Here is a 24,603-nt window from a genome sequence, read left to right on the forward strand (position 1 = left end):
TAATATCCAGTGTATTTCAAGTGCATTTCCCCCCCCCCAATATATAGAATTCCAATATTCACAATTATATAAGCCAAAACCCCCCAATGTCTTCTGAATATATTTAAATAACATTTCAAGTATATTTATGGAATGTTAGAAACCGAACGAGCCATAGAGTCGAAAGGAAAAGGGGGAAATATGTAAACTTTGGAGACACTTCAAAAGACAGATTCACAAAAGGACCACCGCCATGGCATCTACCTTTTCCTTTCCAAAAAAACCAAAACCAAAACGGCACCTTCTTCCGTGGGAAATGTCCTGAAGTATCCAAAATAAAAATAGTAAAAGGTACCTTCTTTGCACCAAAGCACAAAACACTAAGAACATCCACAATTTCAAAGACAAAGTGAGATCACAAGATTCCATACAAAGTTTTGTTTTTTAAAAAAGGGTCCATGTCGGGTGAGAACGAGCTTCCCCTGGGCTTGGCGTGTTTGGTGGCGGTGTTTTGCGTGAAATGAGGGCAGCTTTTATTTATTTTTCATGACACACACACACACAATTGCTGGCCTCCAAAAATTATATTCCAGGGGACTGGCTTCGAGGCAGAGTGGGGGTCACAGTCAGGTTCAACGGCAGCCGAGATTGCCTTTCTCAAGCGAGGAGGAAGAAGGGAGGGAGGGAAGGGAAGGAAGGCGGAAAGAAAGGAAGGCGAGAAGGGAAGGAAGGAAGGAAAGAGTGAAGGAAGGAAGGAAAGAGTGAAGGAAGAGGGAAGGAAGGAGTGAAAGAATGAGGGAAGGAAGGAAGGTGGAAAGAAAGGGAGGAAGGAGGGAGGAAGGAGTGAAGGAAGGAAGGAAAGAGTGAAGGAAGGAGGGAAGGAAGGAAGTTGTGAGGGAAGGAAGGAAGGTGTAAAGTAAGGAAGGCGAGAAGGAAGAAGGGAAGGAAGGCGTGAAGGAGGGAGGAAGGAGTGAAGGAAGGAAGGCGGAAAGAAAGGGAGGAAAGAGTGAAGGAAGGCAGAAAGAAAGGGAGGAAGGAGGGAAGGAAGGAGTGAAGGAAGGAAGGAAGGAAGGAAGGAGGAAAGAAAGGGAGTAAGGAGGGAATGAGGGAAGGAAGGAGTGAAGGAAGGAGTAAGGGAAGAAAGGAAGGAAGGAGTGAAGGAGTGAGGGAAGGAAGGAAGCGAAGGAACAAAAAGAAGGCGCGCTTTAGGTTTCCCGGCCCTGGCGAGTTCTAGGGTTTGGAATGGGGAGGGAAAAACACACGACTTTTCCAAACGAAGCCAAACCCTTTTCTTTCCCGACAGGCAGGCCTTTTAATTCCCCAGGTGATTGGTGATCAAGAGAAGCAAAAGAAGGGAAAACAAAAAGGCGTTTGGAAATCGGCGCCCCGTTTGTCGAGCGGGGAAACCAAGGGCGCCAGGCTTTCCTTTCCGGCCAAGCGGTGCGGGTGTGTGTGTGTGTGGAGAGGCGAGGCTTGGCCTTCCCAGGCCGGAGAGGCCAAAGGAGAGTCTGGAGGGCCCTTCCTCGTTGGGCCTAGAGCTTCTCGAGGCTCTTGGGGTTGGTGAGGATCTCCCTGGCCAGCCTCCAGGTCTGCTTGGCGGCGTTCTCGAGGGCGGAGTGGGGCTTCCCCTGGAAGAGGTCGAGGTTGGGCAGGAAGTAGTGCGGGCATCGGCGGCACTGGAGGCAGGAGATGAGCTGGAGGAGGATGCCGTTGAGGCGGTCGCCCAGGCAGGCCTCGTCCCAGTCGGCCTCGCGCGGGTGCTTCTCGCACTCGTAGGAGACGAGCGTCTTCATGTGGTAGTTGTTGAGCGGCTGGCCGGGCAGCTCGAGGTGCCGGTCGCGCAGCGTCTTGAGGAGCGAGAGGCACTTCTTGCGGCAGCCGCCCATCTGGAGCCGGTTCTCGGCCTCGGCGAACTGGAGCACCCAGGCGTCGCTCTCGGCCGAGCTCTGCTTCCCGGCCAGCGAGTGGCACTCCTTGGAGAGCAGGTTGAAGCCCTCGGCCTTGACCTCGGCCACGCGGTTGGGGCCCGGCCAGGGGATGTGCGGCAGGGGCCAGTGGGCCGCGCTCCGGGGCCAGATGCCCGTGCACTTGAAGGCCGGCGTGATCTGCACCACGTAGCGGTCGCGGACGCGCAGCTTGACCTCGCTGGTGTCCGCCACCATCTTGACCACCTCGCGGTAGCTGCACTTGTCCACGGCCTGCGCCACCAGCGTCTGGAAGCGCGAGCGGATCTTCCGCGCCGACAGGTAGCCCGAGGCCGTGATGAACTCCACCCAGAGCGACATGCTCCGCTTCCGCCCGTCGCTCAGCTTCAGCACCGCGCAGCCGGGCAGCGAGCCGTCGTCCACGAAGTTGAAGACGCCCATCTGGTTGAGGTAGAGCACCACCTCGAACTCCGTGGGCGAGACCACCTCCAGGCCCTCGAAGCGGTTGTCCATCTCGTTGAGGGAGCTGATGAAGCGCGGCTCCTGCACCTCCACCTCCTTCAGCACGTCCGACACCACCTTGCACACCTCGCGGATGGTCTTGGCGATGGCCGCCTTCCGCGCCTGGCACTTCTCGTTGTAGTACTTGTTCAGGTGGTACACCAGCTTGGCCTGCGCCGCGATCATGTTGGGACAGAGATCCGGGTTGTAGACCGGAGTCTCGCAGTAGGCGCTGGGATCCAACGCGGCGGCGGCCGGGCACGGGCGGGGGGACACACCGCGGCCGAGAAGCAAGCCGGGCCTCTGCCCTCCGAGACCCTCGAGGGGTCACCAAAAGCACGCCCGGAAAGGAGGCTGCCTTGCCTGTGGATTCACCCAGGAAGCAGGCTTGAATTCACCCAGAAAGTAGGCTTCTTTGGCTGTGGATTCTCCCAGAAAGTAGGCTTGGATTCACCCAGAAAGTAGGCTGGCTTGGCTGTGGATTCGCCCAGAAAGTCAGCTTGCTTGGCTGTGGCACTGAAGTCGGTCGAGAGTTGGGGAAACCACACCAAAACCCACTCCAAGGAGATGCCGAGCTGACCCGCTTTGTGGGACTGTGCTTCTTCTGCAAGTTGCCACTGGTGGGTTGGGAGGAAAGTGCTCTCTCTCTCTCTCTCTCTCTCTCTCAGTCTGTGCCTGCCTTTCTGGTGTCTCTTGGGGCGCGCGCCTGTGAGTGTGGAGGTGCGTGCGCGCTCCCTCGCGTGGGTCTGCGCCTCTCTCTCTCTCTCTATCCGAAGGAGCCTCCTGCCTGCCTGCCTTCCTGCCTAAGAGCCCAGATGCACTCGGGTGGAAATTATAAAGGCAGGGCCAGGCGGGCGGGCGGCCAATCGCCACTGGGCTCGTCACGGCCGCCTCGCTGGGCTCTGGGCCGCCGCTTAATTAATCCCTCTCTTAAAGGAGAGGCAAGGAGAGGAAAGAGAGGTGAGAAGGAGGCAGGCCACGCACCCAAGGCACCGGGGCCGAAAGGCAGCCAAGTGGGGCCCTCGCTCGCCCATGGAGGGAGAGAGAGAGAGAGAGAGAGAGAAGACGTCGCCCTCGACCCTGCAAGACTCTGCAAAGGGAGATGGAGAGGCGCTTGGCTCCTGGAGAAAGAAGTTGGAGGAGGAGGAGGAGGAGGAGAAGGGCCCTTCTGCGGGAGCGCAGGCAGGGCTTTCCCGGATGAGTCACAACTCATGGGGAGGTGGGATAGAAACCCTCTAGGAAGGCCATCCCTGCCTCCAAGTTGAAGAGCAGGAAGAGCTACCGGGACAAGTGGGAATCCATGGACGTCGACGGAGTTGTGGCATCTCTCCTCAGATTACTGAGTTGGCCAACTCTGGGAGTGGTCCAGGTTGCGTTTGCGTGTCTGGCAGGCAGCATCCCCCATGCTTAGTAGCAAAAGTGTTGCCTTGTTGCCCATGAGACTTAGACAAGGATCTAGCTTTCTTCTGACTGAAATAAGTATCTCATCGTGCAGTTTAATGGTGTATTGTGAGCTGCGTTTCAGGTCTGGATGGGTTTTAAGAAATGGGCAACAGGCGAGAGGGCCAGCGGTCAGGAGAGGCCGCTTTCACGCGGGGAACACGCTCGCCTTCCTTCAGGTAGGCCTGAAGAGAGTTTATACCATCGCTTCCTCTCCCTACTTTCTTTCCTCCCGCTTTATTTACTCTGAGGAGGAAGCACACATTCAGGGAGGGGGCGAGGAGGGGCTTGGGGACTCTCCTTCCTTCCTTCCTTCCTTCCTTCCTTCCTTCCTTCCTTCCTTCCTTCCTTCCGCGAGTGGCTTCAGAAAGCCACCGCGACCCCATGGATCTCCACAGTGAAGTGGGTCCTCTCCAGCCTTGGAAAGCAAGGGGATGACACAGTCGGTCCTGAAGACAACAGTGAGGCTTTCTCTTCGCCGTTGTGCTATTGAGGCTTGAAGCGCACCTACAGGGGTGTGTCTACACGGTAGAATTAATGCAGTTAGACGCCACTGTATCTGCGATTCTTTTCATGTCATGGAATCCCGGGAGTTGTAGTGTTACAAGACTTTTAACGTAGGCGTGGGCCAACTTGGGCCCTCCAGGTGTTTTGGACTTCAACTCCCACCATTCCTAACAGTCTCGGGCCCTTTCCTTAAGCGGCTGAGGGGGAAAAGGAAGAGGCCTGAGGCTGTTAGGAATGGTGGGAGTTGAAGTCCAAAACACCTGGAAGACCCAAGTTGAAGTCCAAAGCACCTGGAGGGCCCAAGTCCCCTCGGTGGAGTCAAGAAAGAAGGCGCTTTCAGCCTCGGGGTAGCTTTGTGGACAACCTTCTCCCTCCGGAAGAAGCCCCGCTCTGGCTGGAAGAACTGCGTGGGTGTCTTCGGAGCAGATCCACTGCAAATCGACGTGTGGGCTAGAGAGCACGGAGGGCTGCCAGGAGCCAAGCAGCACAACAGAAGCGAGGAAAGGAAACGACTGCTGCGAGGTCTGGTGGAGGATTCTCCTTCCCTGAGCCCCGACTCTGACTATATCCCGGCGGCCGGGGAAGGACCGCCAGCAGCATCCAAGCCCTTCCACGCTTCTCCGGACTCTGGGTCTTGTGAAGATACTCCTCGTCCCATTTTTCCTGGACCGCCCAACGACGAGAAGCTTAGGCTTCGGAAGGGGAGAGAGAGAGAGAGACGGTGGCCCCTCTCACTGCCTTCCGGGAGAGAAAGCTTCTTGCTCTCTTCTGGGCCGCCTCCACCTGTTGGTAGCCCCGCATTCCTACCTGTTCGTAGCATCCCGCATCCCTCCCGTCGAATTAGCGCAGTTTGACACCAGTTTAACTGCCATGCTTTGGAATCCTGGAAGTCGGATGGTTCAACGATGGATTCAACGATTTCATACGCATACCGAGTTTTACAAGTCCGCCTTCTCTATTGTAGGCTCACCAAACTACAACTCCTGGGATTCCCTAGCATTGCTTATCTTGATCCCTCCTAGTTGGAGGATGATTGTCTTCCAGATGTGGTGTCTTGGCGGTGGGTCTGTAGGTGGCTGTGGAGCCCTATTCTTGATCCACATGTTCTCCTACAGTGAGGTTTCCAGATGGAAGTTGGTCCAGTCAGGGTTGGCTTGACCTGCCTTCCTCTTGGCATTTTTCTCCCTTTCGCCCTCTGTTTGTGCCTCTTCGAATTCTGCAGCACTGCTGGTCACAGCTGACCTCCAGTTAGAGCTCTCAAGGGACAGGGCTTCCCAGTTTTTGGTGTCTATGCCACAGTTTTTAAGCCCATCTTTAAATCTCTCTTCCTGTCCACCAGCATAGGGGCAGGGCTTCCCAGTTCTTGGTGTCTATGCCACAGTTTTTAAGGTTGCTTTTAAGCCCATCTTTAAATCTCTCTTCCTGTCCACCAGCATTACCTTTCCCCGTTCTTTCTGTATGGCAGTGAAAGTGGCGTCAAAGTGCATTCATTCCAGAGCGTAGATGCACCCTTTGAGGGCGGTTGTCAAGGCAAAAGGAGATTCCACCAAACTACAGGAAAGGTGATTCTCCCTGAACATTAGGAAGAACATCAGACCTCACAACCTCTGAGGATGCCTGCCATAGATGCAGGTGAAACGTCAGGAGAGAATGCTTCCGGTCATGAAAGCCTCCGATAATACATTAGGAAGAACTTCCTGACTGTGAGAGCTGTTCAGCAGTGGAACTCTCTGCCCTGGGAGTGCGGTGGAGGCTCCTTTGGAGGCTTTTAAGCAGAAGCTGGATGGCCATCTGTCAGGAGTGCTCTGAATGCGATTTTCCTGCTTCTTGGCAGGGGGCTGGACTGAATGGTCGACGAGGTCTCTTCCAACTCTATAATTCTATGAGAGGAAGGGGCGAGGAGGGTCTACAAGGAGGAGACTTGAGACAACTGCTAGAGAAAGAATCCACTTTAAATCCGGTTCTTGCCTCCTGCAGCATTCTGGGGTTTGTAATTTAGTGAGGCTGTGAAAGGCTCCTCCCTGAACCCCAAACCCCAGAATTCTGCAGGAGGCAGCAACCGGATTTAAAGTGGATTTAAAGTGGATTCATTTCCTAGTGTGATGAAATAGAAGGGTTGCAGGAGGAGGGCGTTGTTCTTCTGGCGCTTGTGTTTGTGGCAGTTGGAGCAGGAGCCCAAGAAAGAGGCCTTGCTTCTCCCCAACAGATAGCATTCAGGTCACCGTTTGAAGCAACCCACAGACAAGTTCCCTTTCTCAGCAGACCCTTGCACTCCTCCTGAGCAGCAGATGCGCAGCTAACCGTGAGACAAAGGCTCTTCTCTGGCTTCCTTCCATGGCCACTCTCCTTCCCTTCTTCCTCCCTTCTGCGGGGAAGCCCTTCCACTCCCCTGCCTTCTGTAGGAAAGAGCAAATTCCGCCCCTTTCAAAGCAGCGGCGCTGAACTTGGGGGTGCTGGGCTGCAAATCCGCGAGAGCGTCCTGTAGACCTCATAGGTGCTTACCGAAGATTATTCGGTGTAATTCAGTGTCTCATCTGTATCACGACACAGAGAACGGCAACTGGATCTGTCAACCCACCCAGTTCAACAGGGATCACTCCGATGTTGACATTCCTTCTCCTTCAGCCTTTACTTTCATTAAAGCTCTAGGATATTCCGACTTCCTTCTGGACCAGATTTCACTGATTTCATCCAAACTTAGCCAGATTCCGTTGCAGGTTGTTTCTCACATAGTGGTTTTGATTTTGTTAAATTTTAAATTAACCACTTTGGTTCAGATTGTAATGTGATACTCAAATAGGACAGGTCGTTAACTCTGTATGACCATAACATTTTTCCCATCACACTAGAGAGAGAAAATCCACTTAAAATCCGGTTTCTGCCTCCTGCAGAATTCTGGGGTTTGTAGTTTAAGGGAGGAGCCTTCAACGTCCTCACTAAACTACAAACCCCAGAATTCTCCAGAAACCAGATTTTATGTGGATTTTTTGTTCTCTAGTGTGATGAGAATGAGATACAGAATTGAACATATTAGAAATGTTGTAGGAAATTTGGTTGGTGTTCAGAAGCTTTGAGGAAATTTCAAACTGGTGTGCTTGCAAAGTTCAGTGAGGACTTGGCCATTTTGAAAAATGAAATGACCCCAAAGTTGGACTTTCTTCAGCTTATATTTATATTTATCTGTTAAAAAGGGAAATGACCTAATTTTCCATTTATCCCAAATGTTCTGCATTGAACTGAATGCTCACAAAGGCTTTCTTGACTTGTCAGAAAATTACCCAGTATTATGGAGGAACAGTACAAACCCAGGTGCTTATTTTGGGAGTGATTCTCATGCCCAGTTTATGCACCTGTGTTAAAAATACATAGTAAAATTTCTCTTCCTTTTGTAATTCTGATATAAACTGAACAGATTATATATTATAATAGATTATATATTGAGATACAATGTGTTTTTGAGAAAAAAAATATGGAAAACAGTTGTATTGACATACTGATTAATAATTCATTTATTGTGTAAGTAATCTAAGGGATGGGAAAAGTTAAGGACTGGATCACTGAGATTTAGTCATTTTTTCTTTTTTCTTTTTATATAGTCCTACCCAGGTTTTAAAAAAAAAGATTTACTTGTTTATTCAAATAAACATACATTTGTTAATTTTTGTTACATACAGTGCAATACTTTCCAGCTATTAGTGTTCCATAATCATTTCTCAGATAATACATTTTCTTTAGGGGGTCGCAGTCTTCTATTTGAATAGTACATATAAAGGTAACATAGATTGTAACTTAATGTTTGTGCCCTCCTTGTCTACAGTCTTATAGGATCTTCTATATACATTTTTATCATTTCTCCTGGAACGACAGTTCTCAAGCATTAATATAAAGGGGATGGAGTGTTATTTATTTTTATTTTTTGCTTTTGTTTTTGCAGCATTTTTCCTTTGTTACTCCAGGGTGTAAAAATGTGTCCATGCAAATATTTTGTTATGAACGGGCAACTTTATTTTTGAAAAATGATGAATAATTTCCTGATAGCCTGGCCAAAAAAAGATTTATTAGAATGGATATCATTGTGCAAATATTTATACTGATAATAACATTTCTTTCTAAACAGTGATTATGTGCATAACTATTCTGAGTTTAAAGTTTTATTTTTAATATCTGTATATTTTTAATATACTGGGAAAGCAGAATATTAAGGTTTTTTAATTAAATTATTTAGCTCTGTTGTGGGAGCGGATTTGAAGCCTCATTGAATACATTGATATTCTAACACGATTTCCCCTCTCTCATAGTACATCATCCTGTCAGCCCTTCCACCCTTTCCTTTTACATAAGACGAAATACACTTATTTATACATTGGGTTGCATTTTTAAAATAATAAGCACAAGCGTATATTTTTTTTCTAATGTAATTGAAATGGAAATCAAGTTTTTAAAATTTATTTTAATTACTGTAATTTTCAGAGGATGGAATAAAGGGAGAAAAAATGGTTTTGAGACAATACACCACGTTTGCTTAACATGTGATATGTTATCTGTTAGTGTTTTTTGAATTAGACCTAGTGCTTGGAAAGGACACTCTACAGAGGGAAGATGCAGGACAGTTAGGACAGTGTCTACACATTTAAAACCAAACATGGATATAATCACCATTCCTTTTTTACACATTTGGCAAAGATCTCTAGTCACTCCTTTATGCCTTCTCCAAAGGCTTTTTAAATGGCAGCTTTCAGCTTTGTTGAGCTCTATTGAAGGTGAACTTGTGGACAGTCTTTCCAGCTATACAGTGCAGAAGGTGCCCAGGGCCTGGGCCTGCAGGAACTTGGCTGAGAAATATCATTAGCCCTTATTCCTCAAGCCCAATATTGCTGGGAAGAATAAATCCGGCCAGTGCATTATTATTTTCTCCTCCTCCTCCTCCTCTTCTTCCTCCTCCTTTTCCTCTTCTTCCTCCTCCTCTTCCTCTTCCTCCTCCTCCTCCTCCTCCTTCTCTTCTTCCTCCTCCTCTTCTTCCTCCTCTTCTTCCTCCTCCTCCTTCTCCTCCTCTTCTTCCTCCCCCTCTTCTGCCTTCTCTTCCTCCTCCTCCTCCTCCTCCTCCTCATTGTGTGAATCAATACCACATAGTGGAGAAGTGGAAAAATATCATTTATAGTATTATCCTATACATGGCTTCTCAAGTTTCAGCCCTTCCATGAAAATGGCTCCAGGTAAATTGAACAACAACAACAACAACTTTATTCTTATATCCCACCACTATCTCTCTGAAGGGACTCAGGGCGGCTTGCATATGGGACAGAATGCCCACAGATACAAATACAAAGCAATTCATCAAAGCAATGACATGATTAAAATAAAGACATAGTTAAATAAGACAATCCAGATAAAAGCACAATTCAATAAAATGTAGAAGTATAAAACAGCAAGGTTAAAACTCAGTCAAAACAATACTCAACAAAACCAATTGCCAGTAGTATAGCGACCAGGCTATAAAAGGGTCAAGCATAGGACTAGTAGCCTTAGATTAGAGTATGGGACTAGTAGCCTTAGGCTCACAGCTGTTTACATATCTGCCCCATTGAAAGGAATGGCATTTACTTCTGAATAGGCATCAATAGGATTGTGCCATGTTGTATATGTCCATTCTTACATATTAGCTGTATCAGAGTAAACCTAGATACTATGATTTTACTAGACTGTGTTGTTTGAATGCTTTACAACTATGTTTATTTATTTATCACACTTGTACCCTGCCCTTCTTACCCCAAGGGGACTCAGAGTGGCCTTACAAAAGCAACACTTCGATGCTACATATACATATAGCTACCAATAAATAAACAAATGCATGAAATCCAAAACAATTAAACCATCAACATTAAAACATCAATTAAAATCACACAATCCAAATCATACTCCAGGGCTGATCCAAGTCATCGTTATGTTATTTTGTAATCTTATTGCACAGCTCCAATATACTAACCAAAAGCTTGCTCCCAAAGCCCTGTTTATAACTACCATCCAAAGCCAATTGCTGGTCCCAGTGAGAGTAGACACATTGAATCAATTATTGAATAGTAAATAAATACAAGTGTAAATCACATTCATTCAGTGGGTCTACTTACTGGCAGTAGCTATTGAGTTTGTAACTAGCATTTTTCCCCTTGTATAAATGTTTAAAACACTGTTATCTGAAGAATCAATTTTGAAATAAATTCACACAGAGACCTTTAGATTGCAAAAAAGGGACTGCACGAGCTGATTTGTTTAGTTTGGTTCTACAGCATCAAAAATAGACATTCTCAGCATGCCCAGTTTTAGTTAAGCAGGCCAGCAGTGATGTTTTAAATATCCTACTTTAAGAATGCTCTTTTCCCCCCTGAACCTAGAATGGTCTATAGAATCAGAAGGGATTAGCTCTCTTTAATCTACTGCATCTGTAGTGGGTCATCCAACAGAACTCTCATTACTGTTTCATGTTGTATATGATTAAGCAACTAAAATATTCAATACTGACCTTGAAAATAAGGCAGCATGTGTTGGATAAACAGCTTTGAAAGCTTAAAGTAATCTCTCTTACAAACAAGATTTCTCAAATACATTGTTTAAGATGAAGCTTAAAATGACCACAAATGTATTGTGTAACAAAAGAAAAATACTGTAGCAGAAGTCAAATAGATATTAAAATAAGTGTGCACAAATTATCATATGGGATTTTTAATCACATCAAACGTCCTTCCATTTCCCAATACAACCCACAGTCGTTATTGCAGAGCATGAGGTTTAAATAGATTTTGATTCCACTTTAAGAACATTTAAAAATGCTTATTTATTAGTCCGATTGATTTCACTCAAAATAAGAATTTTGGCATTTTTAACAGCTGAAGTCACTATTCATGGTACCATGCAGAAGCCAAAAACTCACAGGTTTTTATTTCACAGGCATATAATTTTCAGTATCACACACTACAGATCAGTATCTGTATTATTGTATGCACAAGCATTTTGTACAGAACTCCCATCTGCACATTCAGTGACCTCTGATGTAGGAGTGTGCGCTCCCAGTTGCAGTCTTTGAAAATAAGTATATTGCTATTTCAATCAAATAGCCTCCAAGCACAATTAAGTGAATCAAGTCCCACAGAAATCCATGCCATACAAGCAATTAAATACCATAAATTTCAGTGTGGTGTAAATTTGAGGTTCATGACCTTAAATTCAAGTATTTCCATTTCACTCTTCTGTGGTTTAGACTTCTGTGTTGGCTTGTTCCATGGTATGGACTAAGCTTTTCTACAACATCTAAAGCACAGAAGAGAATTATGAAGCCCAATAGATGATGTTGGAGTGTAACTTTCAGCAGACTTAGCTAGGGTAGCCATCCTGAAGAAAGCTGGACTTCAACAATATCTGGAAGGCTGCACATTTCCCTCCCCTCCATCTAAAATATATTACAATAGGTTTCATCAGACTCCTACTAGTCTCTGTGAACCCTGCTGCCTCTTTTTAATACTGGGATTTGTGCATCTGAGGAAGCATCTCTCCACTTGTTAAGATCATGTAGATGTGAAAGAAGATCCCTTAGACCAGTGTTTCTCAACCTGGGGTCATCAGATGTTATTGGCCTTCAACTCCCAGAAATCCTAACAGCTGGTAAACTGGCTGGGATTTCTGGGAGTTGTAGGCCAAAAACAACTGGGGATCCCAGGTTGAGAACTACTGCCTTAGACTATGTTAAATATATTTATGGAACTCCTTCTCCAGAGTCCCCCACAACCCACTACCAGCCCTCATTGTGGTGTATGACAAAATGCTTTTGAAACAGATAAGTTTCAGATATAACACAAAAGCTTATAAAAAAGATCAGTTGTTCAATGCAAGAAGTCTATAAGAAGTATATTTAGAGGTGACCCTTCATATCCATCGATTCTCCATCATGTCTTGAAAATATGGGGGGGAGGGGATCCAGAAAACAAACCTTGTTGTTTGCCATTTCATCATACTGTTGTATATAATGGGGGTTGATTATCCACAGTTTTTGATACTGAGAGCCCACTGTACCATACACACATGGTAGTAATGATGCAAGCTACTTGCAGTTACCTACACAGCTCTTTCAAATTAAATAGCATTATTTCCATTAGTTTTGAAATTAAATCCTCACAAATTATCCTAAATATTTCTGATTTGAAATCTCCCAATTCTTATTAAAGAGCATATAAATGGTTATTTGTCATCATAAGATATCTGGCTTTCAAATGCAAATCTCTTTTGCACATTTTAAAATTCTTGAACTGAAATCTAAAATTTGCATCAGAGAATTCTGAAATTGATATTTTAATGCTAGAATGTCATTTGGAACTTTCAAAACATTAGTATTTTGTGAAGTCTTGTAGACTCTTACCAGGATGTACATTTGCAATTAACTCACTAGAATTTTCTTCTAAGTAGTCATGTATAGGATTATGCTGTCAGGTTCTTAAATGCATAGATCACTGAAATGTTGTAATGGAGTAAATCATTCTATATATGATTTTTAGAAGTGTCATGAATTAAGTGTATAATTCAAAGCAAATATGAGAGCACTCTGTCACTCTTCATTTCCATACTGCTATTCCTCATTATTATTATTTTAAAATCCTTTTGTTCTAATAAATTGGAGACATACCGAAGTTCATCTAAGTCAAGGTCCAGAGTCTATAGGAAAAAAAATCCCTGATGTGATTGATAGGAGGTATGTTAACCATATTCACATAATGTCACAAGCCTTGGGGCATCTTTTAAAAAAGGATTTATTGTATTTCAGTAGTCTTAACAGACTGGCAGTTATATGGCCTCTGGACTTCCCTGTACATGGGAACTGAGGTATCCTTGGGGACTGAGGAGTATTGGTTTCCTGCACAGGTATTGGCATATAGAAGTGTCCTATGCTGTACTAAAGTGGGCTGGTTCTGACAATCCATAGGCCTCTGCATAGAGTTAATGTTTCCATTTTAACAATTGTGGATCACTGTGAGCATTCCTGCCAGCAGTCTGCAGCCTTTCTTCTAAGAGTAGTCAGAAACAGTCCAGGATTTAACACTGCAGGCAATTCAGTAAACAGGAGCCAGCAAGCCAAGTTCCAATGTCAATTCCAAAAGGTCAAAATACACGTAAGTTTACCACAAGTCCAGTTCCGATATCCAAATCACAGTCCAAGGTTCAAAGCACAAGTCTAATGTCCAAACTTCTTACAAGGATCAAAGGACAAATCCAATATCCACAAGTTTGATTCAAAGTACAAAAGCATCAAGAGTTCACAACTGTTGCACTAAACAACATTTACTTCCAGCAGTCAACTGTTCCTAACACCAGCCTTTTATGCAGCTCTGATAAAACCTTGTAGCTGCGATTTTCTATTTCAGCCAATCTGAGCTGGAGTCAGGCAGGTGAGCCAATGCCTGTTCTTCCTCCTCCTCCTGAATCAGCTCAGGTGCTTCCATTCCTGAAAGGCCTGGACCTTACTCAGTCTTAGTAACATCAGGCTGTTCCTCTTCCTGAGGCTCAGATTCTGCTGCTGGGAGGAAACCCTCCTCATCATCCTCATCTTCATTTGGCCTCATGGTCCTAATAATTCCTGAATTGGGATGACATAATCATTAGCATCACTAATTCAGATTCTACCAAATATTCATCATCTTCCATATCAATTCTACTTTTAAAAGGGCCTTTCCCCATAACAAGTTTTCTAGACATGTTTTAAGACTGTTCTTTAGAAAATATTATTTAATGCTAAAATGATTCTGATGTCAAATGAATCTGAGGGGAACTTACAACTACAAATGCTAACATTGAAGCAGAAGGGACTTAGGATTATCCATGTAGCCAATACTCAACAGACTCTTCCCAAAAGACACTTTAAAGTCAATGTGTGGTTTAAATATGGAATGTCATATTTTCACTTTTATGGGCTGAATAATGTAACTGTTCACACTGAGCTTGTATATTAGTATAATCCAGTGAACGAGACACAGGTGGTAACATGAACTTTGAGGCATTTTCTATTTCTAGCTATCTGCAACCTCTGTTTCAAACAAACTGATGTAGTCTTATGGAAATCTTAAGCTAGCACCTATGGTTTTTCTCTAGCTATGTTCATTGACATTCTATAGATAATGGACTCATTCGTTAAGACTAATGAATCACCAGATTTTCATGATATTGGTTGCCCTTCCATTTCCTTTCCCCTTGTTTGCTGCTTTACCAAAAATAGCTGCCATTTTAAATTTATTGCAGGATATTTTTTTAATGGATTTTACTACCTATGTACACTTGTTGTTTACTTTCCTATAGAGGCTGTTTCACATCCTTTTCTCTTTTTTCCTTTTTAAAAATTGCTATCCCCTCCCCACCCCATTTTACACCTGAGAGTAATGGCTCGCTGCCATTCACCCCCGAATATCCCAGAAACTATGAAGTATCTGCACTGTGGAAGCAATGTGTCACAAAAAAGCATCCTCCTCGTAAAAAAAAATGAGAAAGTGGTCAATATAATACCTTTAAAAGAGGCCTAGGAACTACAAATTAGTCAGCCAACTTCTGTTCTAGGCAAATTGCTGGAAAGTATTTTGAGAGCAAGGGTTGTTAAACATAAAACAAATCTGGTATAAAAAGAATTATCCTGCCTTGTGTGAAAGATAATTATGTCTACTGACCTTTTAGGGTCACTCCAACCAGGTGCTTTTCTTGAAATGTCTTGGGAACAGTTTATGCTGTATTCATCATCATTATAGTTGCTTGATTAATTAGTCTCAATTTCAGAAGAGGGCATATTAGGGAGAAAGTAGGGATGCTTGCATGTTTCTCAGGATGCTAATCAAGGAGCAGGTCAAGGCGTGTGTTTATTTGTGAATGCAAAGATTCTTTTTCCAGTGTGTCACTTGATGCAAAAGGATACAGGGTCTCCCTGCCTCCAGTTATGTTTGAGGATGCAGTTCAAGTAACTATGGTGCAGAGGTTTTGCAGTTTGCAAAGGATGGTGCAGCATTTTACCACCATAAGTACAGACGGCTTGAAAGATCATGTCCTAGATCCAAGGCCTTTTGAACAGATATTATGCGGGGTTTGACCAAAGCCTTTCAAACAGATGCTATTCACCGTTTTTGCACCACAGTTTTTTTTTTTTAAAAAACTAAGCTATTTAATCTGAGTAGGATCTGGAAAGGCAAATGAAAATACCAGGATCGATGAGGAATCTTTCTCATTCAGGAAAAAATGTTTTAATATTTGCATTTTACTTTGTCAAAGGTTAGTGTAAAAATAAAAGGAAAGCTCACAGCATCATGGCAGACATATATCATGTCTATATAGTAGAGTCTCGCTTATCCAACATAAATGGGCTGGCAGAACGTTAGATAAGCAAAAATGTTGGATAATAGGGAGGGATTAATTAAAAGCCTATTAAATGTTGAATTACATTATCATTTTACAAATTAAGCACCAAAGCATCATGTTTTTACAATAAATTGACAGAAAAAGCAGTTCAGTACATGATAACATTCTGTAGTAATTACTGTATTTATGAATTTAGCACCAAAGCATTGTAATGTATTGAAACAGCTGTCGATCTTGGCGAAAGGCAGACAGAGTTGGATAATACAGAATGTTGGATGAGTGAAGGTTGGATAAGTGAGACTCTACTGCATATACAAGTGTTATGACTAGTGTTGTACAAAAAATAGTGTGACTTTCTTCTTCAGTCAAGACAGTGAAACAAGGAGTCACTCAACAAAATGGGTTCAAGGGAAAGACAAGTAGCCATACATAGTAACTGCCTTTTAAAATCACAGTAGCAAGTTGTAGTTTAATAAACTCATCATACTTTCCTCTGGAAGTGTCCTACAATGCTTCCACTCCAGCTGGAGGACAAATGGGCACACCTCCCATCACACAACATAGAGGAACTTCCTGTGGAGGCCCCTCCTCCAACTGGAGTGGGAGCATTCAATGGAGCCAACACACTTCTGTGCCTGTGTGATGGGGAAATCTTTGCTCTGAGGGAGCAGTGTGCGGGCCATCTGATTCACCTCAGCTGCCCCTCATTTTGGTAGTGAAGCCAAATGAAGCAAGATACATCGCCTGGCTAATATGATGAGGCCTATTGTCAGCCCTCCACCTTCACAGGTTAGGGTTGTAGGAGCCATGTGTAAGTGGAAATACTTTGAATATCTTGACCATATTTAAAACACATAAAACATTCAGTACATACATTTTATGTATTTATGAATTACTATACTTTTTTTTAGTTTTCTTTACATTTTCTTAACTGCATGCACCATATACAGCAGTGGTTCTCAACCTGGGGTCCCCAGATTTTTTTGGCCTTCAACTCAGCTGGTAAACTGGCTGGGATTTCTGGGAGTTGTAGGCCAAAAACATCTGGGGACCCCAGGTTGAGAACCATTGATCTACAATTTTCTACAGTTGGTAGATACCTCCCCCCCTCCCCCCCAAAAAACCAACTCATTTAATTACCACTTTGCATCATAGGCAAAATAATCTGGAGGGGAGGAATTATAATGAGATGATTTATAATGTGTTAGACAGCTTCAGATTGGTTAAGTAGACTGCAAAAGGTTTGCTGTGAGTTTTCCGGGCTTTATGGCCATGTTTCAGAAGTATTCTCTCCTGCTTCTGGAACATGGCCATAGAGCCAGGAAAATTCACAACAACCCAATGATTCCAGCCATGAAAGCTTTTGACAAAGGACTGCAAAAGGTTTCTACACAGCTGTTTAGATGCATAATGCATAATCATAGAAGCATAATGTTGGAAGAAACCAAGAAACCATAAGGACCATCCAATCCAACCCTTTTCCCTGTAAGAATGCACAACTACCCCTGACCATCCAGCCTCTGTTTAAGAAACCTCCAGAGAAGGAGACACCATCACACTCCGAGGTAGAATATGCCATTGTTGAACACCTCTTAGCATCAGCAAATTATACTTTATCTACTGCCTTTGAAAAGCAGAAACATCTGACCAACCACTACACTCTCCCCACCTCAATACTATCCCCACCTTTTTCATTCATCCTTAATGTTTAGTGTCATCACTGAGGTGATTTACTTAGATCAGAGCTAGGGCTGATTATCCATTTTTAACTTTTCTTCTAGTTTTGCACTGTATTAAATCCTGCATTTTGAATGTGTTGTCATGTTGCAACAGAAGAGTGAAAAACAGTAATAAAGGGAATAGATATTGACTTAATATGTCCAGATCTCCCACATGCAGACAGACTCCATTTTGTGAAGTTCCTCAACATATGCTGCTTTATCATTACCAGAATTCACACTTAACATGCATGCTATAGACATAAGCACTGTTCTTAGTATGGGATGACATTCTGCGCTACCTTATAGTAAATAGTTTATGACAGATATCTCCGTTGGCCTTAGCCTAAAGAAAACAATTCACCATATGTGCAGATCACAAGTTGGCACCATATTGGACTATGAGCTGAACATATTTTTTAACATTTGTTGTACATGTAAATGTTTCTGTAACTCTTAGTTACTTTACTTGAACTTTGATAATAACTTACATTTCTAAACTTGAAGAAAATAACTGCAGAATATAAAAATTCTAGAATTTCTTTTAGAATGTTTAACAATTGATGTAAAATGTCTGTCTTAATGGAGATACTAGTTAATAGTTCTAAATGCAAGGAACTATGAGGTTGAATCATATCAGAAAGAAATTAATAAAAAACATTAAAATAATAAAAGACACATAAATGTGTTTCAAATTCAGTAATCAAAGTTGCTGCTAGGTATTGATGACTGATATACCCAAGAAGATCACATTTCATTGTCTTAATTCTAATGGCTTCAGTGAGGATCTCTTGTCTTACAAGAGATAAGTATTTTTGGCTGATGCTTCTATGCCTGGAAGGTTTCCTTACCATTAAAAAGAGTATGAAATCTGAAGCAAATTTTTGAGGGTTATTTTTCTGGCACAACATCAGATGCGTTTTAAGAGAAGCCACTAACATTTTGATAAGATTAACACTTTTTCACAGGAGGTATTGGCACATCCCCATTAGGAAGCCTGATGTTCCTGGACTCATAGTTGCAGGCTGTGGATTAAAGATAGGAATGTGATTTTCATAAAGGGTTGATATTTGAAATATAAAGCAAACCAGTTCTATCTTTATGAGTAACATGAATACTTTTGTGCAAAATTGCAAACTGTAGTTATAAAAGGAAAGAGTGGCTTAGATGTTGTGATACTATCAGCTGGAAGATTCATTACATACTTGCTTTCCCTAAACATTTTATTCATTTATTAACTATTTTCTATCCCCCTTTTGAAGATATCTACCTAAAATATAAGATAGTGTTTCTCCTTAGATACAATAGGTAACGTTAACCAGAAATGCCTGTTTTCTCCAAAACAATACAAAGCATTAATTAAATGCATCATCAAAGCATTCACAGTATACAAGTGTTCATCACAACATGATGGATGTGTTGTTGAAGGGTTTCATGGCTGGAATTACTGGGTTACTGTGAGTTTTCTGGGCCATGTTGGTATGGCCATGTTCCAGAAGCATTTTCTCCTGATGTTTCACCCACATCTGTGACAGGCATCCTCATAGGTTGAGGGGTCTGTTAGAAACCAGACAGGTGAGGTTTATATATCTATGGGAAACACTTAAAAAGCAGGGGAATTCCAAACAAGAATCAATCATGACCAGCTAATATCCCTAAAAAAAGATCCCCCAGGCAGCAATCAGCCAGGCTTTGAAGCTGCAAGGCCATTAAATGCTAATCAAGGTGGCCAATTACAACATTTACACTTGCCTCAAGCAGACAAGAGTTCTTTTTCCCTCCCTGGGCATTCCACAGATATATAAACCCTACTTGCCTTGTTTCCAACACACCTCACTACATCTGAGGATGCCTACCATAGATGTGGGCGAAACGCCAAAAGAGAATGCTTCTGGAACTTGGCCATACAGCCAGGAAAACTCACAGCAACCCATCTTGAGGGGTTTTTAGGGTGTGGGTGAAATAGATTCTGCATACACGCCTTTTGAGAACTCATTATAAATAAAGAATTTATAAAGCCAAATACTCCGATATTTTAAAACTATAACACTGTGTCACAGAAGTATTTTGAAACAATTTAATTTTACTTGTGTAATGTTAACAAGAAATGCCTATTTTTCCCCAACAAAGCATTAATTAAATGAATAATTTATTTTAGACTTTTCAGTATAATTGAAAGAGTAATTCCAAGTCAAATTTGTGCTTGTTTACAGACCTATTAGCATAAAAGTTATTGCTAAATAAATAATACTGAACCATTTCCCGCAAATGGTCTACCATATATTTTCTTTGCTGCAAATCATTTCTCAAGTATATCAAAGGCCAACTTAGCTCCCCTACATGTTTTTTTAATAACCCTGTAGAACGAAACAGTTAATAAATACAGACTTCTCATTGGCAGGAGGAAGTATATGTAAGTAATATCACATTTGCTGGATTGTGCCTTAATGTTTGCAATCTTCACCTGCACCTTGAAACATTGCCCCCTATTGCTATAAAATAACACAATATAGGACACAGTTGCCTCATTGTGCTCATTAAACATGTTCATTATTTGAGTAGTTGGCGTTTTACAGTAAAAGTAATACTGTGTAAGTAGTTTATTTGGGCAAAGGAGTTCTATCTGCCTTGCAGTTTGTATTTACAACATTTATTTTCGCACAATCATTTCAAAACGTATTTTGATTTACAAACTATAATTATGAAATTTAGTAGTGACTTAATTTGTGTTTTATAAGCAAATGGTCTATCTCAATGGGGGAAAAAGATCTCCCCCCCCCCCCCCCCCACAATTTCGGTTCTTCATTTGTTTAGCTCACAATGCTGCATTAGCACAGTTTTCCCCTGTGTCCATCTGCCAGTGTGCAATTTCGCCATGGGCATCTGCAGACCTTGTGGTGATCAGCATTGCAGGCAAAAGCCATATGTGTTTAAATAAAAAAGAAAGAAAAACCTCTCTTTATTTCATTTGCTGTTTTAACTGGATGGATAACTTTTCTGCCTTAAGTCAGAAAGAAAAAAATACAGAAATAATTAATTGCCTCTATTCTTTAGGCAGTTTTGTTTTCTCTTTCCAATATGGAATGCTTGTCAGGTTTCCTGATAAATGACTGCATGTATTTGCATAGATTTTACATTAACAGAAAAATTAGTTTATTTGTGGAAAACTGGTTTCCCTAATAATGTAAAATGCAGTCTGGATGATGTTTATTAACCCAGAGGACCAAACGGTAGACTCTCGCGCATTGGAAAAAATCTTGTGAGGGTTTAAGGTCAAGGCCTATAACCCCTTATTTTCAACTTTGTTTTACAAAAACACATTCATTTTCAAGCTCACAGCCAATGACCCTTGGATATTTCTGGCAAACAGCCCTTTTGGGGAATGAATTGGGCTTGTGTTTCTTAAACCTATTTACATCTATTTTTGATAATCTCACAGTAAACTTGAGCTATGTTTTAAACTTTATTTACATGTTTTAATAGCAAGCTGCAAGTCAGTTCATTGTTGCTTGTAAAATATCTGTTTCATACACATTTTAATATTCTGATAACAGTGATGTGATGTTATTTGAAGCTTTCCGTGAAAAGCTTTCAGTTACTGCATTTCATTTAGCATGGCCATAATAATAAATAGGTCCCGTTCCTCCCAATCTCATGGCTTATAATATGTCCTTTTAAAAGTGATCATTGTAAGCTTGAAATGATATATAGGAAAATGGAATGTAGTTTTAATTTATCTCTAAACTGTTAAAGCCTTTTTTGATGTTCAAGTATATCGCCTTTCTTTTGAAATAAAGTCCAGCCATTTTTCAAGGGCAAGCATTGGTTGCTTAACTTGCATCTCCTGGCCTAGAGGCAAATATTACTTACACAGGGTGTTTTTATGATGGTAGAAAACGCAGATGTATTCAGGGTTGTTGTCTCACGCGGTATTGCAAAATATTGTGTTGTTTATGAAACATGTTACACTTAATGGCAAGTTAAATAAAGCAAGTGCCTTTGCCACTTCTTGAATCTGGGACGCCCAGGGTACCAGCTGTCACAGCTCAACTAATGATGACAAATACCCCTCTCTATGCAGATTGTCGAGTTTGCAGGCTGCAATGAACTGCAGCCAGATTACCTTTCCGCAGATAGTAACTTAACCTTTTAAACTTGAGCGTTTGAAAGAAATTATTAGCCGGGCTATTTTCCATAACCATTTCTTATGGCTTTTTCTTTTAAGCTAATATGCATCAATATATCAGAAGCAATTCACACTGGTGAGAATAGGAGATCAACATGATAATAATACAGGATGAGTATCCCTTATTGTGAACACTCGGGACCAGAAGCTTCCTGTATTTTGAAATACTTGCATATACATGATGAAATATTTTGAAGATGGGTTCCAAGTCTAAACACCAAATTAATTTATGTTTTATATACACCTTATTCACATAGCCTAAATATAATATATTTAATAATTGTATATAATTTAATAATAACCCAGAAGAGCCCTTCATCAGCTCCCCCATGGCTGTGGAATAATCTGCTGGAAGAGATTCGACAGATTGATCAGCAGTCAGAATTTAAGACTCAATTGATGACCCATCTCTTCCAGCAGGCCTATCCAGTCAGTTTTAAGATGTGAATTTTAATCTGCATTTTATCAGTGGATTTTATCTTGTATTTTAACTTTGCGTATCTTGTTGTATGTCTTTTAATAGCATTTTATCTCTTTTAATGATGTTGTATCCTGCCTCAAGTTGCAGGGAGAGATGGGTATTATTATTATTATTATTATTATTATTATTATTATTATATGCATGAAACAAAGTTTGTATACCTTGAACCATCAGAAAGCAGAGGGGTTGCACTACACCTCAGTAACCCACATGCATAAGTTTGGATTTTGGATTTCGAAATTCTGGATAAGGGATATTCAACCTGTAATAGTAAACATTCTTGTAAGCCTAAGGAAGTGCATCTGAGATCTCTATTAGCTGATTAATCTAGGGCAGAAATGGTACAAACTGGCACTGTAAAAAAAAAGCCACATGCCCTGTCTTGAACCTGCAATGCCAGCAGATTGGAGACCAGACACACTGAACCATCTGTGTTTCTGTTACAGGTCCTAAATGGCACAGAGCTCCAGGCTGTTAGGGTGTGTTTTGCTGACGTCAGCAGAGTCGCCTGCATGACCATGAAGAGAAGGATGCTCCTCCTTCTTAGTCATGCAAGCGCCTCTGCTCATGTCAACACAGTGCGCCCACACCATATGTAATGGAGGCTCTGCACTCATCTGGAAGCAATGAGGCAGCAACTTGGGCCTGATCTGTTTCCTTTTTTCTGACCTAGTGAAGATTTTACCCTGCAATACTTACCACAAATGACAGCCAGGATCTAACACACAGTGAGTAGGTTATTAAGTCCATGTCAATGAGCCCCCAGTATACAAAAGTGTGTGCTATCAACTTTGATCTCTCAGTCAGTCTCTTGAGATGCTACAAATTCCTTCTCATATTTAGAAATGAAGTAATAGCAGCCTCAGGAAACTGTAAGGTTGCAGAAATATAAAACCACTTTAAGGAAATCTAACAAACATCAGACATACTAATAATGGCTCGGTGGCTATAGAAAGAGGAAGAATAGGAGGAAGAGAAATGATTATTTTGGAAAAGCCCATTAAGCTATGTAAATAGTGGGAAAACATGCAACATAATGAATAATCTGAGTGAGCCAGAGCAGAAAAGTAACATTAAATCAGTGATATGTTTATAAATAATGGGATATTTTGATATTTGATATGCAATATATTAATAATACTATGTTAACTGATGAAAGAAAGTTGGAAAACTTTTACAAGTTTGATCTACTTACTGGCTAAGTAGAACAGAAACTCTTATGAGAGCTATTTTCACATTATGTTGACAGTTTACTTATTTGTATGTGGGGCAACATCCAGTGATCTTCTTTTGATTCTAAATATAACTAGTGAGTAATTAAAACTAAGAATAAAAGTGTGAGGCAAGAGGTTCTTTATCGACTATTGTTTAATTAACAAGGAACATATACATTTTGCAGCAATTAATCAATATATATGTACAAAGGTTACTATTTTGATGCAGATGATGCATTCCAATCTAATGCGGGTGTCTTCTTTGTAGTCAAATTTTAAAACACGCTATTTGTTTTTGTTTAAAGGCCCCGCAAGCCGCAGGTGTGTTGTGACATATTATTTTATGCAACAGTTGCACTGTCTGGGATATAAAAGGACCAAAGATCATAGTGCTTTGTCCACAGCTTTCCACAGTTTGTTTCTTGAATAGCTATTAATGCAGAAACAAAGGAAGCATTTTCATGTTTGGATTTGTCCCATCTGTGTGATCTGGTGGTTTATGCAGTAGGAGGTGTTATCACATGAATCCAAATGCACAAAGTCAGTTGTTTTATGGACTCCTTTCTGTGCTTGAAGGAGTTTATAAGTTCCCTGCTCTATTGTGTGTCACTTCAAGCTGACATGTGTGCATTGTGCCGAGCATATTTGGGGTGTAATTACAACTAATGACGCCTGGAACACAGCTTGTTCACTGAGTAATTTATTCGTCTCCTGTCTGATTCTTGAAAGTTGCTGTAAGATTGTTCTGTGATGCACAATATTTTGGACGTGCCTGGGGGTGTCTGACATTATTCCATTTCTTTAAACACATGGAAGCCAACTTAATTTTAGTTTCTGAACACCTAATTATTAATCTCAATAAGCTAGACAGGCTTTGAAAATGGGGAGGGTACCATGCAAAATAAACTCTCCAGAGTTACAAGAAAAAATTAACAAAAATCCTTGAAAACCCCAATTTATAGAAATCCCCTTGTGTTTATTATTGAATTGAAGGATAAGGAAAGGATAAATCTAGGACTTTACCCTCTTCCTAAGAAACAGAAATCCTGCATAAACTGTAATTGAAACAGAAAACAGTTTTAATCTATAGCTTGTTTTTTTATTTTGTTACTTGAGTGGCTTTACAATTGTTGTTAGGGTGATTAAGTTGTTAGGCCATTGCCTGCACAAATCAACTTCTTTTAAAGGGAACTTGTTAATGAGCAAATTCAAAGAGTTATATAAAAACATGACACTTGCATATAATAAGATAGGTATTAGTTTAAAAAAATGTGTGAAA

At 41.7% G+C, this 24,603-nt stretch overlaps 2 protein-coding genes across 9 annotated transcripts in view; one reads left to right on the forward strand and one right to left on the reverse strand.

The window, feature by feature from the left end:
- Positions 1 to 24,603, forward strand: part of NBEA (neurobeachin) — a 441,541-nt gene that overhangs the window by 279,889 nt on the left and 137,049 nt on the right. The window lies entirely within an intron of this gene.
- Positions 1,016 to 4,105, reverse strand: MAB21L1 (mab-21 like 1). Its single transcript, XM_060770833.2, has one exon. The coding sequence runs from the start codon at positions 2,589 to 2,591 to the stop codon at positions 1,512 to 1,514; it is 1,080 nt and encodes a 359-aa protein (XP_060626816.1). The 5' UTR covers positions 2,592 to 4,105; the 3' UTR covers positions 1,016 to 1,511.

Source organism: Anolis sagrei, chromosome 3 (genome assembly GCF_037176765.1).
Source record: "Anolis sagrei isolate rAnoSag1 chromosome 3, rAnoSag1.mat, whole genome shotgun sequence".
Taxonomy (NCBI): Eukaryota; Metazoa; Chordata; class Lepidosauria; order Squamata; family Dactyloidae; genus Anolis; species Anolis sagrei.